A 16,849-nucleotide genomic window follows, 5' to 3' on the forward strand; every position below is an offset into this window, starting at 1 on the left:
CTCGGTTAGGCCATATATGAGAAAACGAAGTGAGTCCCACTATTGCAGGCACTTCCGATACTGGAATCCGGTAACCGGTGCAATCAAAGTCCTTTCGAGAAATGGGACAGGGATCCATTTTTGAGCCTATGGCTACAATTTTCGGTCGTTAATCGAAAACCGGGAAGGCCGAAATTAATTTGTTTGGTCGTATACTGACAATGACTATCGATTGGAATAGTTTTGAGGCGAGTTTACACATTATTTTACTTCGCCACTTTTAGTGACAGTATAAATATTCTAATAATCTTGACTCTGTAATTTCGGAACCGGAAGTCGAATCCTGACGAAATTCAGGAATTCAATATGGGACTATAAGACTTTTCACTTTAACCTGGGTTTGAGCAAATCAGTCAAACCATCGCTGAGAAAAGTATAATTAAAATCCATTTTGCCTTTCTCTATAGAAAGGTATTAGAATTGCTGGAAAAACCGACTTTCGAACGGAGCCTCGGAGACCCATAGTGTTATATACCATTCGACTCAGCTCGACGAGATCGGAAAATGTCTGTGTGTGTGTGTGTGTGTGTGTGTGTATGTGTGTATGTGTGTATGTGTGTGCACTTTTCGAAGATATTTGAACGCGCTCAATTTTCTCAGAGATGGCTCAACCGATTTTAACAAACTTGGGCTCGTTTGAAAGCTACTATCGGGGCATTGATCAAGTTCGAAGATAAAATGGCTGTGACTTTTGGTTCCGGAGATATGATTGTATAAGTGACGTAACCGACAAAAAGCGTTGTATTTGAACGCGCTCAATTTTCTCAGAGATGGCTGAACCGATTTGAACAAACTTGGACTCGTTTGAAAGCTACTGGCGGGCCATTGATCAAGTTCGAAGATCAAATGGTTGTGACTTTTGGTTCCGGAGATATGATTGTATAAGTGACGTAACCGACAAAAAGCGTTGTATTTGAACGCGCTCAATTTTCTCAGAGATGGCTGATCCGATTTTAACAAACTTGGGCTCGTTTGAAAGCTACTGTCGGGCCGTTGATCAAGTTCGAAGATCAAATGGTTGTGACTTTTGGTTCCAGATATATGATGGTATAAGTGACGTAACCGACAAAACACGTTGATTTTTACCGCTCTTGTATATATAAGGGTGCCAAAATTTTGGGATCAACTCTATTTTCGTAAAGTTCTAGTGCTCAAAAGTTTAAGCACCTCGAAAAAAGCCTTCATGCAAAATTTGACCTAAATCGGACATGCTTAAGGGGTGCTGCCCGGTGGTAAAGGTTTGACAATTATCGATCTTGAAAAAGCACCATAGGGGGGAGTACATGAAATTTCCAAAATCGAAAATTTTTTTTGATGCCAAAACTCTTAAAACTGCATAAAACATCGAAATTTAGTGTCATCTCAAAAAAAAATTTTTTTGAAAAAATCAACTTTCTGGGACTTAGAAAAATTTTCATATTTTTTCTAAGTCCCAAAAAGTCGATATTTTCAAAAAATTTTTTTTTCGAGATGACACTATATTTTGACGTTTCATGCAATTCTAAGCCGTTTGGCATCAAAAATTTTTTTTCGATTTCGAAAATTTCATGTACTCCCCCCTATGGTGATTTTTCAAGATATATGAAAATCCCACTAAGTGGACTAAGAAGGCTTTTTGCCTTTCTCTATAGAAAGGTATTAGAATTGCTGGAAAAACCGACTTTCGAACGGAGCCTCGGAGACCCATAGTGTTATATACCATTCGACTCAGCTCGACGAGATCGGAAAATGTCTGTGTGTGTGTGTGTGTGTGTGTGTGTGTATGTGTGTATGTGTGTATGTGTGTGCACTTTTCGAAGATATTTGAACGCGCTCAATTTTCTCAGAGATGGCTCAACCGATTTTAACAAACTTGGGCTCGTTTGAAAGCTACTATCGGGGCATTGATCAAGTTCGAAGATAAAATGGCTGTGACTTTTGGTTCCGGAGATATGATTGTATAAGTGACGTAACCGACAAAAAGCGTTGTATTTGAACGCGCTCAATTTTCTCAGAGATGGCTGAACCGATTTGAACAAACTTGGACTCGTTTGAAAGCTACTGGCGGGCCATTGATCAAGTTCGAAGATCAAATGGTTGTGACTTTTGGTTCCGGAGATATGATTGTATAAGTGACGTAACCGACAAAAAGCGTTGTATTTGAACGCGCTCAATTTTCTCAGAGATGGCTGATCCGATTTTAACAAACTTGGGCTCGTTTGAAAGCTACTGTCGGGCCGTTGATCAAGTTCGAAGATCAAATGGTTGTGACTTTTGGTTCCAGATATATGATGGTATAAGTGACGTAACCGACAAAACACGTTGATTTTTACCGCTCTTGTATATATAAGGGTGCCAAAATTTTGGGATCAACTCTATTTTCGTAAAGTTCTAGTGCTCAAAAGTTTAAGCACCTCGAAAAAAGCCTTCATGCAAAATTTGACCTAAATCGGACATGCTTAAGGGGTGCTGCCCGGTGGTAAAGGTTTGACAATTATCGATCTTGAAAAAGCACCATAGGGGGGAGTACATGAAATTTCCAAAATCGAAAATTTTTTTTGATGCCAAAACTCTTAAAACTGCATAAAACATCGAAATTTAGTGTCATCTCAAAAAAAAATTTTTTTGAAAAAATCAACTTTCTGGGACTTAGAAAAATTTTCATATTTTTTCTAAGTCCCAAAAAGTCGATATTTTCAAAAAATTTTTTTTTCGAGATGACACTATATTTTGACGTTTCATGCAATTCTAAGCCGTTTGGCATCAAAAATTTTTTTTCGATTTCGAAAATTTCATGTACTCCCCCCTATGGTGATTTTTCAAGATATATGAAAATCCCACTAAGTGGACTAAGAAGGCTTTTTGCCTTTCTCTATAGAAAGGTATTAGAATTGCTGGAAAAACCGACTTTCGAACGGAGCCTCGGAGACCCATAGTGTTATATACCATTCGACTCAGCTCGACGAGATCGGAAAATGTCTGTGTGTGTGTGTGTGTGTGTGTGTATGTGTGTATGTGTGTATGTGTGTGCACTTTTCGAAGATATTTGAACGCGCTCAATTTTCTCAGAGATGGCTCAACCGATTTTAACAAACTTGGGCTCGTTTGAAAGCTACTATCGGGGCATTGATCAAGTTCGAAGATAAAATGGCTGTGACTTTTGGTTCCGGAGATATGATTGTATAAGTGACGTAACCGACAAAAAGCGTTGTATTTGAACGCGCTCAATTTTCTCAGAGATGGCTGAACCGATTTGAACAAACTTGGACTCGTTTGAAAGCTACTGGCGGGCCATTGATCAAGTTCGAAGATCAAATGGTTGTGACTTTTGGTTCCGGAGATATGATTGTATAAGTGACGTAACCGACAAAAAGCGTTGTATTTGAACGCGCTCAATTTTCTCAGAGATGGCTGATCCGATTTTAACAAACTTGGGCTCGTTTAAAAGCTACTGTCGGGCCGTTGATCAAGTTCGAAGATCAAATGGTTGTGACTTTTGGTTCCAGATATATGATGGTATAAGTGACGTAACCGACAAAACACGTTGATTTTTACCGCTCTTGTATATATAAGGGTGCCAAAATTTTGGGATCAACTCTATTTTCGTAAAGTTCTAGTGCTCAAAAGTTTAAGCACCTCGAAAAAAGCCTTCATGCAAAATTTGACCTAAATCGGACATGCTTAAGGGGTGCTGCCCGGTGGTAAAGGTTTGACAATTATCGATCTTGAAAAAGCACCATAGGGGGGAGTACATGAAATTTCCAAAATCGAAAATTTTTTTTGATGCCAAAACTCTTAAAACTGCATAAAACATCGAAATTTAGTGTCATCTCAAAAAAAAATTTTTTTGAAAAAATCAACTTTCTGGGACTTAGAAAAATTTTCATATTTTTTCTAAGTCCCAAAAAGTCGATATTTTCAAAAAATTTTTTTTTCGAGATGACACTATATTTTGACGTTTCATGCAATTCTAAGCCGTTTGGCATCAAAAATTTTTTTTCGATTTCGAAAATTTCATGTACTCCCCCCTATGGTGATTTTTCAAGATATATGAAAATCCCACTAAGTGGACTAAGAAGGCTTTTTGCCTTTCTCTATAGAAAGGTATTAGAATTGCTGGAAAAACCGACTTTCGAACGGAGCCTCGGAGACCCATAGTGTTATATACCATTCGACTCAGCTCGACGAGATCGGAAAATGTCTGTGTGTGTGTGTGTGTGTGTGTGTATGTGTGTATGTGTGTATGTGTGTGCACTTTTCGAAGATATTTGAACGCGCTCAATTTTCTCAGAGATGGCTCAACCGATTTTAACAAACTTGGGCTCGTTTGAAAGCTACTATCGGGGCATTGATCAAGTTCGAAGATAAAATGGCTGTGACTTTTGGTTCCGGAGATATGATTGTATAAGTGACGTAACCGACAAAAAGCGTTGTATTTGAACGCGCTCAATTTTCTCAGAGATGGCTGAACCGATTTGAACAAACTTGGACTCGTTTGAAAGCTACTGGCGGGCCATTGATCAAGTTCGAAGATCAAATGGTTGTGACTTTTGGTTCCGGAGATATGATTGTATAAGTGACGTAACCGACAAAAAGCGTTGTATTTGAACGCGCTCAATTTTCTCAGAGATGGCTGATCCGATTTTAACAAACTTGGGCTCGTTTGAAAGCTACTGTCGGGCCGTTGATCAAGTTCGAAGATCAAATGGTTGTGACTTTTGGTTCCAGATATATGATGGTATAAGTGACGTAACCGACAAAACACGTTGATTTTTACCGCTCTTGTATATATAAGGGTGCCAAAATTTTGGGATCAACTCTATTTTCGTAAAGTTCTAGTGCTCAAAAGTTTAAGCACCTCGAAAAAAGCCTTCATGCAAAATTTGACCTAAATCGGACATGCTTAAGGGGTGCTGCCCGGTGGTAAAGGTTTGACAATTATCGATCTTGAAAAAGCACCATAGGGGGGAGTACATGAAATTTCCAAAATCGAAAATTTTTTTTGATGCCAAAACTCTTAAAACTGCATAAAACATCGAAATTTAGTGTCATCTCAAAAAAAAATTTTTTTGAAAAAATCAACTTTCTGGGACTTAGAAAAATTTTCATATTTTTTCTAAGTCCCAAAAAGTCGATATTTTCAAAAAATTTTTTTTTCGAGATGACACTATATTTTGACGTTTCATGCAATTCTAAGCCGTTTGGCATCAAAAATTTTTTTTCGATTTCGAAAATTTCATGTACTCCCCCCTATGGTGATTTTTCAAGATATATGAAAATCCCACTAAGTGGACTAAGAAGGCTTTTTGCCTTTCTCTATAGAAAGGTATTAGAATTGCTGGAAAAACCGACTTTCGAACGGAGCCTCGGAGACCCATAGTGTTATATACCATTCGACTCAGCTCGACGAGATCGGAAAATGTCTGTGTGTGTGTGTGTGTGTGTGTGTATGTGTGTATGTGTGTATGTGTGTGCACTTTTCGAAGATATTTGAACGCGCTCAATTTTCTCAGAGATGGCTCAACCGATTTTAACAAACTTGGGCTCGTTTGAAAGCTACTATCGGGGCATTGATCAAGTTCGAAGATAAAATGGCTGTGACTTTTGGTTCCGGAGATATGATTGTATAAGTGACGTAACCGACAAAAAGCGTTGTATTTGAACGCGCTCAATTTTCTCAGAGATGGCTGAACCGATTTGAACAAACTTGGACTCGTTTGAAAGCTACTGGCGGGCCATTGATCAAGTTCGAAGATCAAATGGTTGTGACTTTTGGTTCCGGAGATATGATTGTATAAGTGACGTAACCGACAAAAAGCGTTGTATTTGAACGCGCTCAATTTTCTCAGAGATGGCTGATCCGATTTTAACAAACTTGGGCTCGTTTGAAAGCTACTGTCGGGCCGTTGATCAAGTTCGAAGATCAAATGGTTGTGACTTTTGGTTCCAGATATATGATGGTATAAGTGACGTAACCGACAAAACACGTTGATTTTTACCGCTCTTGTATATATAAGGGTGCCAAAATTTTGGGATCAACTCTATTTTCGTAAAGTTCTAGTGCTCAAAAGTTTAAGCACCTCGAAAAAAGCCTTCATGCAAAATTTGACCTAAATCGGACATGCTTAAGGGGTGCTGCCCGGTGGTAAAGGTTTGACAATTATCGATCTTGAAAAAGCACCATAGGGGGGAGTACATGAAATTTCCAAAATCGAAAATTTTTTTTGATGCCAAAACTCTTAAAACTGCATAAAACATCGAAATTTAGTGTCATCTCAAAAAAAAATTTTTTTGAAAAAATCAACTTTCTGGGACTTAGAAAAATTTTCATATTTTTTCTAAGTCCCAAAAAGTCGATATTTTCAAAAAATTTTTTTTTCGAGATGACACTATATTTTGACGTTTCATGCAATTCTAAGCCGTTTGGCATCAAAAATTTTTTTTCGATTTCGAAAATTTCATGTACTCCCCCCTATGGTGATTTTTCAAGATATATGAAAATCCCACTAAGTGGACTAAGAAGGCTTTTTGCCTTTCTCTATAGAAAGGTATTAGAATTGCTGGAAAAACCGACTTTCGAACGGAGCCTCGGAGACCCATAGTGTTATATACCATTCGACTCAGCTCGACGAGATCGGAAAATGTCTGTGTGTGTGTGTGTGTGTGTGTGTGTGTGTGTGTATGTGTGTATGTGTGTATGTGTGTGCACTTTTCGAAGATATTTGAACGCGCTCAATTTTCTCAGAGATGGCTCAACCGATTTTAACAAACTTGGGCTCGTTTGAAAGCTACTATCGGGGCATTGATCAAGTTCGAAGATAAAATGGCTGTGACTTTTGGTTCCGGAGATATGATTGTATAAGTGACGTAACCGACAAAAAGCGTTGTATTTGAACGCGCTCAATTTTCTCAGAGATGGCTGAACCGATTTGAACAAACTTGGACTCGTTTGAAAGCTACTGGCGGGCCATTGATCAAGTTCGAAGATCAAATGGTTGTGACTTTTGGTTCCGGAGATATGATTGTATAAGTGACGTAACCGACAAAAAGCGTTGTATTTGAACGCGCTCAATTTTCTCAGAGATGGCTGATCCGATTTTAACAAACTTGGGCTCGTTTGAAAGCTACTGTCGGGCCGTTGATCAAGTTCGAAGATCAAATGGTTGTGACTTTTGGTTCCAGATATATGATGGTATAAGTGACGTAACCGACAAAACACGTTGATTTTTACCGCTCTTGTATATATAAGGGTGCCAAAATTTTGGGATCAACTCTATTTTCGTAAAGTTCTAGTGCTCAAAAGTTTAAGCACCTCGAAAAAAGCCTTCATGCAAAATTTGACCTAAATCGGACATGCTTAAGGGGTGCTGCCCGGTGGTAAAGGTTTGACAATTATCGATCTTGAAAAAGCACCATAGGGGGGAGTACATGAAATTTCCAAAATCGAAAATTTTTTTTGATGCCAAAACTCTTAAAACTGCATAAAACATCGAAATTTAGTGTCATCTCAAAAAAAAATTTTTTTGAAAAAATCAACTTTCTGGGACTTAGAAAAATTTTCATATTTTTTCTAAGTCCCAAAAAGTCGATATTTTCAAAAAATTTTTTTTTCGAGATGACACTATATTTTGACGTTTCATGCAATTCTAAGCCGTTTGGCATCAAAAATTTTTTTTCGATTTCGAAAATTTCATGTACTCCCCCCTATGGTGATTTTTCAAGATATATGAAAATCCCACTAAGTGGACTAAGAAGGCTTTTTTTAGATTAGCATCACTGTTCTTATACAAATAGGCAACGCAAATGTCAAGCACTAGTTTGGAAAAATGATGCTGACTGTGTGACATAAACTCTGAAGCATGCTTTTGTGACCTACTCGAATCAATCTGAATCAATTGGTGTCAAAATTAGTATCCAAAATTATTTAATAAAAGTATGAAACATATTTTCATGAGACTGTTATGAAAGAAGAGAAAGGCATTATCGCACCACTAGGTGGATTAAGAAGGGTTTTGAATATATAACCACTATTTCCGGTACTTCCAGAATCGAAAAACTGGGACCAGGATAGCCGAAATCGATTTGTTTGGTTGTCTACTGATAATAACTACCAATTGGAGTAGTTTCGAGGTCAGACTAGAAATAGATTTACGTTGTTTGCGTTGCCGTTTTGAGTGACGGTATGAAATTTTTAACACACTTTTTCCTACAACATAACATAAAACATTTGCGAGGAAAAAAAATCGGTTTTGAGTAATATTTTTCGTAATAATTCAAGTTTTGCATTGTTTGATTCCCAAGGCTCATGTCTACAAGGATAAACCAGCAACGATTGACGCACTGGAAGCCAAAATTGAAGCGTTTATTCGTGAAATACCGATCGATATGTTGGAGAGAGTGTGTCAAAATTGAATCTCACGCATGGGCCATATAAAGCGGAGTCACGGCCAAAATTTCTTCAAACATTAAATTATATTATTCGTTCTATCGATTTCAATAATGATTTTCAAGCAAACAATCATCAATTTTAATTTTTTTTGTTCTTCATACCAAATCCTATACCTCTAAAAAATCACCCTTCTAACATTTCTGCCCTTCTTACAGTTATCTTGCATGGGCGTGACCATTAATGATATAGATCATTTCATGCTTTAAGCCAGCTTAGAATGCACGTTGAGTATGATCTTCTACTCCTAAGTATTGTACATGTGATTCAATATGGAATTTCAGCTGGCGATCAATCAAACTATGTTTGATATTGTAACAGTTACGGCACAACTCTTATGCGGTTCTGTAGATGAATTGAAAACGATTGAAAATCGATATTTATGATCGAAAAACAAATGTAATATTGCGAATCAAAGTCTAGTCAAAACTACGAATATGGCTGCGCAAAAATAAAAAAAATAAACAAGCTAAACTTATCGGTCCCATTATGAAACAAATTGTCTTTGATTCTTTTATTAATTTTGCATTTGTATATCAAAAAAGTAATAGAACCAACTAAAAATTTCGATAACAATACTATTGGTGATAACAAAATGCACAACCATAAAGTAACAGTACTAAAAGAGACTCAGCACATTGTGTTGAAATAGAGAGAAGAGCAGGTTTCGGTGCTTATATGTACAAGTTCTGTTTCAAAGCAGAGAAAAAACATTTGAATTTCAGCTCGTGCCCGGTGAAGTCGTCGAGCATTTGTAGAATTTAGTTTAGGTAATTCAGTGATTTCAGTAAGTAGGGAGACATAACTGAAAAAACTCCATATGCACTTAATAGCAATCGAAAACATACATAAAATTATTGATGAAAAACTACCGTTAATGCGTTTAATGTTAATGTTCAAGAAAAAAGAATAGTGTCCTTAATTTAATTAGTGAACATAGAAGTTGTCTTATTCAAATATAAATTTGATAATGCTAAAAATAATACAAAATTAAACCTGATAACATTATTTAAAATTGTACTTGCAATAGCGATATTGCATAAAAATCTTGCTATAGTTAATTGACTAGGTTCAATCGCACAAGAAATGAAAGTTTATAAGAAACACACCAACAGAATTAGAATCGTAGAGGTTCACGAAATACTCTTCATAACGAGCAAGTCTTTGATAAGTCTACCGGTATGTGATAAATATTTAAGCTACGAATAGAAAAGCCAAGGAGTTATCGTGCAATACTTTTAAACTGAAAAATGGAAAAGTTGCACGATTATCAAGGACTGACGGGAAGATTTCATGAATGGAAGGATACGATACGCGCGAAACATGCTGAATGGAGAGAAGAGCGGTCTGCTGGTCTTGCTCAGTATATACGAAACATCATTAAGCCACCGAATCAACAACAGGCAAATTTAAACCCAGACGCCCAATGGAATGAGGGGATCGTGGATTTTTCGCATATATATCGGTATGTAGGATTCAATTTGATTAAATATATGAAACTCGTAAAAAAGGATTTCGTTACATATGCGGAGATGCAAACTCAGTATATTCGCAGTATGCTAGAAAACAGACAATTTTTCAATTCACGTTAGATAATATTGCGAAGGAATGTGATGATATGCATAAGCTAATTGAAATTTAATAGCATGTGCTCTACAATTCACTCTGCTAAGGCATGAAAACTATTGATGTAATTGTACGAATTTCTGTTGTTAAATATCAAACAAAAGTAATACAATTTACTTCAAAAGGAAAATAATACCGATTGCTTTCTTATAATTTCAGTAAAAAAACCCGCTTGGAGCTTATTCGAGTTTCAGCAGCTGTTATGGGCATAGAATTTTCATACGCTGCTGAAACTGCATTTGTTTCACCAACACTGTTAAAAATTGGAGTACAACATCGCCATATGACCTTAGTATGGTGTTTATCACCATTAGTAGGGTTCTTCCTAACGCCAGTACTTGGCTCATTGAGTGATCGATGCAAGAGTAACTTTGGAAGACGCAGACCTTTCATATGGTTCTTATCATTAGGAGTACTGTTGGGATTGCTGCTTGTTCCAAATGGAGAAGATCTTGGGTATGCATTTGGAGACATGCAAGAAACTGTAAATCAAACGCTTCAGACAATTCAAAACGTCTTACCCCATCGGTCAACTGCTCAAGCAACGGTTTATCAAAGCACCATTAATTCAGCTGGAACAAATACCCAACCAAGCCATCCATGGGGAATATTTTTTACGATTCTTGGTACAGTATTACTAGATTTTGATGCAGATGCTTGTCAAAGTCCTTCAAGAGCATATTTACTGGATGTCACCATCCCTGAGGATCATGCTCGTGGATTATCAACCTTCACAGTAATGGCCGGGTTAGGTGGATTTATGGGCTACTCATTAGGAGGAATAAACTGGGATGCTACAGTGTTGGGAAAAGCTTTTGGAGGACACGTGAGAGCAGTATTTTCGTTGATTACAATCATATTTATTGTCTGTGTAGGTTGCACCATTACTAGTTTCAGTGAGATACCGTTAGATTTATTAGAAGAAGAAAATGAAAAACAGAATTTATTGCACCTAAAAAAGTCAAGTCGCGAAGAAGATTCACTGGATAACACAGAAACAATGAACTATGGTTCAGTGGGAGAAAAACGAGATGATCTAAATCTCAACAATACCAAATTATCTACAAACATTTCCCTGAATCAAGATTACGTATCACTACCTGGAGAAAATTGCGCTGAAACATCTTTCACAAACTTTGGTACTGCATTGGAAAATGGAGCAAACAATGAAGAAGCCAAGGACGACACGATAACTCTCGAAACATATCTAAGATCAATAGTTTGCATGCCTCATTCTTTGCGTATGGTATGTCTTACTAATCTGTTCTGTTGGATGGCACATGTCTGTTACTCACTGTACTTCACCGATTTTGTTGGAGAATCTGTTTTTATTGGCAATCCAAAGGTATTTGGTTACTGAAACTGAAATGCTTCTTTTAACTTACACTTTAAATTTCGTTCAAGGCACTTGAGGGTTCCGAGGAATATTTGCGTTATGAAGCAGGCGTGAGATTTGGATGCTGGGGTATGGCCATGTACTCTCTGTCGTGTGCGTGTTACTCCTTGATCATCGAAAAACTCATAAAAAGGTTCAAAGCTCGTAAAGTTTATGTGGGCGGCTTACTTTTCTACTGCGCCGGAATGACGTTGATGTCTCTGACGAAACATCGAGTTGGAGTCATTATTTTTAGTTGGACTGCTGGTGTAATGTACTCAACTCTCTTTACCATGCCCTATTTGTTGGTAGCCCATTATCATTCGGAGGGTATCGTAAGTTATAAGATTTGACAAATAACATTTAACAAGTTAAATAATCATAGTTTATTATTCAGTTTACGGTCAACACGTCCGAGGATGATAAACAAGCCAAGTGTGTTCGAGGACTTGGAACTGATATAGCTATTGTTAGTAGCATGGTATTCTTAGCTCAGTTTATACTTTCGATATGTATGGGTTCCATTGTGTCATGGAGTGGGACAACTACTGCTGTTTGTAGTGTGGCGGCATTTTTAAGTTTCTGTGGGGCAATTTCTGCCACTCAAGTTATATATCTTGATTTGTAATGAAAAGATATTTCGGATGAAAGAATAAATACAATCGTAGAAAGCTACTACTATTAATAAATATAATATTATATCAATATGAATAAAGTTACATTATAAATACCAACAGGACTACAATTGTGTCACTCCTTTATTTTCAAATTACAATGAGTGAATATTCAATGTTTTAAGTTATTTCTGCATTTATCGAGAATATTTTTCTTCATTGATGGATAATCCGGGTGAATTTTCAACACCTGTTGACAAACATCAATTGCATCTACGAACCGTTTTAGTTTCATGTAATTGAGCGCCAGTTTGTATGCTATGTTTGGTTTTGATCCACCACTGCATTTCCAGGCACTGTCATAATGTGTAATTGCAGATCGGTAATTCTGTTCTTTTTCCGATATTATTCCCTTTAGTTCGTACGCTTTAGTACAAGATTTATTGTGTTCTAACACACGTGTTAATAGTTCTGACGATAATTCAAATTTACTGACTTGTAAGTATAAATCCGCCAATAGCAACCAAGATTTCTCAAGGTAACCTGCTTCTTCAAAAGTCCAACAAGTTTTTGTTATTCTTTTCAGTTGATTTTTAGCTCGTTGCGATTGTTTCAGCATCACATGAGCTGATGCCATGCCATACACAGCTCCCACATGTTCTTTGTATTCTACCTGTGAAGCGATGGCTGTAAAATCTTGTAACGCCCGATCTATATTGCTCTTCTGACGGGAGGCAAGTAAAAGGAAATTTTGTAACAAACGATGATTCAGCGCTTCATTATCGATCACACCTGGCCGAGGTTTCAATTCTTTCAGCAATCTTTCAGCTGTTTTTAATGCCATCCCACGTGAATTTTTAATTTCTAAATCATCTGGCCCTATATCGATTACTCCTTCAGTGGGCAAATCACCGTCAGGGTTCAAACAAATTTCTATCATATTATATATAGCTTGTTGACCCCATTCAGGATCTTTACGACAATTGTTAAAATATCTTAGGGCACTATTTGGATTTCCACTATACCAATCATTAAGACCTTTGCAATAATTCAAACCAGCTTCTCCATCTGGTCGTAGACATACATTCTGTGCTCTATGGATAAATGGTTGAATGTCTTGAAGTGTTCCCGACCGTCGCATCACTTCTATCAATCTTGCTAGCGCAGTCCAATAGTTTGGTTGAGCTAATAAAAGTTGTGAAAAATGATAGGTTGCATTCTCGAAGTCCATCTAAAAATTAGGTTCAATGTCATTTTAACTATGTATGTTTGTATCATTACTTACCCGTCTAAATGATAAATCAGCCATCATTATAGAAGCTGTTTCATTGTTCGAGTCATACTGTAAAATTTCATTGCACATAAATTGACATTGATCCATGTTGTTCGTCTGCATGTATGAACGAGCTAATGCAGCTAATAAATTCGTATCAGTAGGTGTTAGCTTCAATGCTTCTTTGTAGTGGTGAATAGCTTGCTCATTATCCCTTAGTGCAATTGCCTGCTCTGCCATCAAAACACAAATCCTACAAGAACAAAAATGTTTCCTTAACATTAACATCAAAAAGACTAGAGTTTAGTGTATATCTATCTGGTCCAAAGGAGTCAAAATGCATAGTGAAAAAATAACTAATGCGTAAAAAATTTTTTTTTTGGTTTGTACATAATTTTAAGTTATTTGACTATTATTACTAATATCAAGTTTTCAATTTGATATGCAATAAAAATCACGTAGAAGCTACCACAGAGACTGGACTCAAATCCGTAGCTGGCTACTTTTCGGGTTGTTTGTTTTGCCAATTAAACTACCCAAATTTAAAACTAGCTCAAGGCGACTATACGTCTTAACAAGAATAAAACAAATCATGTAATATCTAGTGTTAAAGAATGCGATTATTGATACATACATAACCAAAATTTTATTTTGCTCATGCTGTACGAAGTTCGATTCCATCAGCATCCGTTTCAATATCTTGTATTGATTATCTCTGGCCTCTTTAAGAGTGTTCAGAGAAGATGGCAAATAGCCCGCTTTCTCACGTATCCTAGCCAGGAGCAATAATTGCTTTGTTCTATTTTGTAATCTTGTTAAATCATCAGCTTCACTGTGAAGGAAAATAAATATGATAATATGTTTTGTTCCATTTTGACAGTATTACCTTTTAGATAATTCAATTTCATCTACCAGAATTTGTTCAGCATTGGAATATTGTTTTAGTTTTAGAAACAGTTCTGCTAGATCTAGTTTTAATGAAGAATTTCCAGGAGTTTCGATTACTTCCTGATAGTAAGAAATCGCTTTTTTGTATTGGTGTGTCTTAACATAAGCTCTGCCCAGTTTGCTAATCAATAAAATATCTCTTGAATTAAACTTATGAGCTTGCTTGTAGGCTTCAATTGCATCATCAGGCTCCTGTATGTACATATATGCGTCCCCTAACATCAAGTAACTCGACGGAACGGGATTAAAGGACACTAGCTCCTTGAAACATTGCGCGTACGCTAAACGATCTTTCTTGTGTTCCAAATAAAAGCGAGCCGTTTTAGTTTTTGCTCTAATATAATACGGCTCATTTGGAGAAACAGTTTCAAGTAAATCAACAGCTTTTTTGAAATTACCTAGCTGCATATAGAAATCAGCTAATGCTACTGCCACCCTGCCTTTTACGAATGTTGAAGAAAACTCGGCGGATACTATTTGCATGAGTTTCAAAGCCTCGGATTGTTGATTTAATAAAACATGCATGGTAATTACTTCTAAATACAGTGTCAGTAGATCCGTAATGTGTAGAGAATTTCTATTCGATTCACTATTGAAGGTATTCATTGGATTGTTGCCATTGTGATTTATACCGCATATACTCATTGCTGTAAGGAAGCTTTTCAAGCTGTCTTCATATAGTTGTTGATTCTTCAAAATAATACCCTGTAGTGAATGAAATATCGCATGGTCACGAACTTTGAAATCTATACTTAGGCAAATTTCCAAACATTGTGCTGCCTTGGTATAGTGTTTCTGCTCTATATGTATTTGAGCAATAAGTAAATGGGCATCAGTATATGTTGCATCCAGCTCATTGACGATTCTATGAAGCGTTTCCATGGCTGCTAGCAAGTCTCCCGTAAGAAATTTAACCTTCGCAAGTAAGTATAAACCTTCCACAAATCCTGGACAAGCTTTTATAACGGCATCTAATATATTTGCACTATGACGAAGAGCAGGGTGCAATGTATCAGTAGATATCATTTCAGCATCTCGATCTGCTGGAGAGTATTTCAACCATTCCTTCACTAGTTCAAGTAAAAAATCGGGGTTCAGTTCTCTAAGATAATCTAGTCCGTAAGGTAGTGTACTCAAATTTCTAAAATGATATTCACTTGCTTCTATCAGGAACTGCATCGCTTTTTCTGGATCGTCTTGATGAATTTTAGATGATATCGATAAAAGTAGAGGCATTTTGTTTTCTCCTTGAATTTCAGAGAGAAATTCGATTTGTTGTAAGACTTGTTCTGACACTCCAGTATCCATTACTTGACATAAAGTCAATCCGCATAAAGCATATAAAGAAGTATTGTACATTTTAGATGTAGTTTTAAACCATTTTGTGGCTTCTTTGTATTTTTGCATCAAAATGCATTGATATCCTAGCTCCGTTATATAATCAGGGTTAGTTGGGGCAATTTTGTGTGCTTTTTCTACAAAATGGTAAGTTTGAGATAAAATTGATTGCTTTCTTCCACAAATCCTCGAAAACAGTTGACCCATGCGCATAAAAATTAAACCATTAGCCGGCTCTACTTTTTCTATTGTCTTAAATAAGTACTGCAAAGCAGTTACACTACCTGCATAGTTTCCATCCTTAACTATTAACATCAATATTTTCACTTGAAGTGCTTCTAAATTACTTGGTTCAAAAGTGAGAACCATTGTCGCTGTTTCCATCGTATCATAATAATTCCAACTAGAAAGATGACATTTCATTTTTTCAACGAGTGGTATGTTCAAATTAGGGTAACGTACTGAAAGACAGTTCAAAACAGCGATAGCTTTTTCGAAATCATTGTTTCGTTGATGACACCGGACCTGGCCCATACTTGCATCAATATACATTCCATGTTCGACTGCTTCATTGAACAAAACAAGGATGACTGACGCTCTATTTTTGTTCAAGTACAATTCACACCATCCTATTAAAGCAGATATTTCAGGAATATTTGTGTTGATACGTTGAGCCTTCTCTAGATATTCCCGTGCTTTATCAATTTTTCCCGTTAGGATAAGAATATGGACGCGTAATAAGCTGATAATGGTGTTAAACGTTTCCTTTCATGTTTTAAAGTATTGTCTAAATTAATAAGTTCTTCTTTATCAACCACACCGCATCGTTTGTGTGCATACAGTAGACTTAGGACGACAGCCAAACAAAAATCTTTATCGGCCAGCAATTGATTCAATTCACGGATACCCTCTTGTAGCTTAATGCCCTCAAGTATCAACGCGACACCGTTGAAGAATCTAAAACTAGTATCATTTGGGTACTTTGTTATCGCTTCTATTACTACACGATGCATTATTCGAAACAATTTCGCTCGGCCGTAATATAATATTACACTTTTATAATCGTTTTCATCCATTTCTAAGCACTAAATCCAAACTGTAGATCTTAACAAACTTTAAAAAAGTGGAAACTATGATCTGAACCGTAAACATCAGAAAACACTATTCTCGCTGTTTGTTTATGGTTTATGTTGCTATTAGAGATGGAAAAC

General features: G+C 36.6%; 2 protein-coding genes across 6 annotated transcripts; one reads left to right on the forward strand and one right to left on the reverse strand.

Annotated features, from left to right (window-relative positions):
* The first annotated feature begins 9,168 nt into the window (after positions 1–9,168).
* Positions 9,169–12,199, forward strand: LOC131435135 (proton-associated sugar transporter A-like). The gene is made up of 4 exons (XM_058602699.1): positions 9,169–9,929; positions 10,250–11,435; positions 11,495–11,800; positions 11,863–12,199. The coding sequence occupies exons 1-4, from the start codon at positions 9,715–9,717 to the stop codon at positions 12,091–12,093; spliced, it is 1,938 nt and encodes a 645-aa protein (XP_058458682.1). The 5' UTR covers positions 9,169–9,714; the 3' UTR covers positions 12,094–12,199.
* On the reverse strand, positions 12,164–16,849 carry LOC131435134 (tetratricopeptide repeat protein 21B-like). Of its 5 annotated transcripts, XM_058602695.1 has the most exons (6): positions 16,101–16,498; positions 15,923–16,041; positions 14,239–15,775; positions 13,987–14,184; positions 13,365–13,605; positions 12,168–13,310 (listed from the first exon to the last, which is right to left on the reverse strand). In XM_058602695.1, exons 2-6 carry the CDS (start codon positions 16,020–16,022, stop codon positions 12,252–12,254), a joined length of 3,135 nt encoding a protein of 1,044 aa, XP_058458678.1. In that variant the 5' UTR covers positions 16,023–16,041; positions 16,101–16,498; the 3' UTR covers positions 12,168–12,251. The 5 variants fall into 5 exon arrangements, with proteins under 5 accessions (XP_058458676.1, XP_058458678.1, XP_058458679.1 ...); XM_058602693.1 differs by having other exon boundaries at positions 12,164–13,310; positions 15,923–16,498; XM_058602697.1 differs by lacking the exons at positions 13,987–14,184; positions 14,239–15,775 and having other exon boundaries at positions 12,169–13,310.

The sequence above is a fragment of the Malaya genurostris genome, chromosome 3 (assembly GCF_030247185.1).
Source record: "Malaya genurostris strain Urasoe2022 chromosome 3, Malgen_1.1, whole genome shotgun sequence".
Lineage (NCBI taxonomy): Eukaryota > Metazoa > Arthropoda > Insecta > Diptera > Culicidae > Malaya > Malaya genurostris.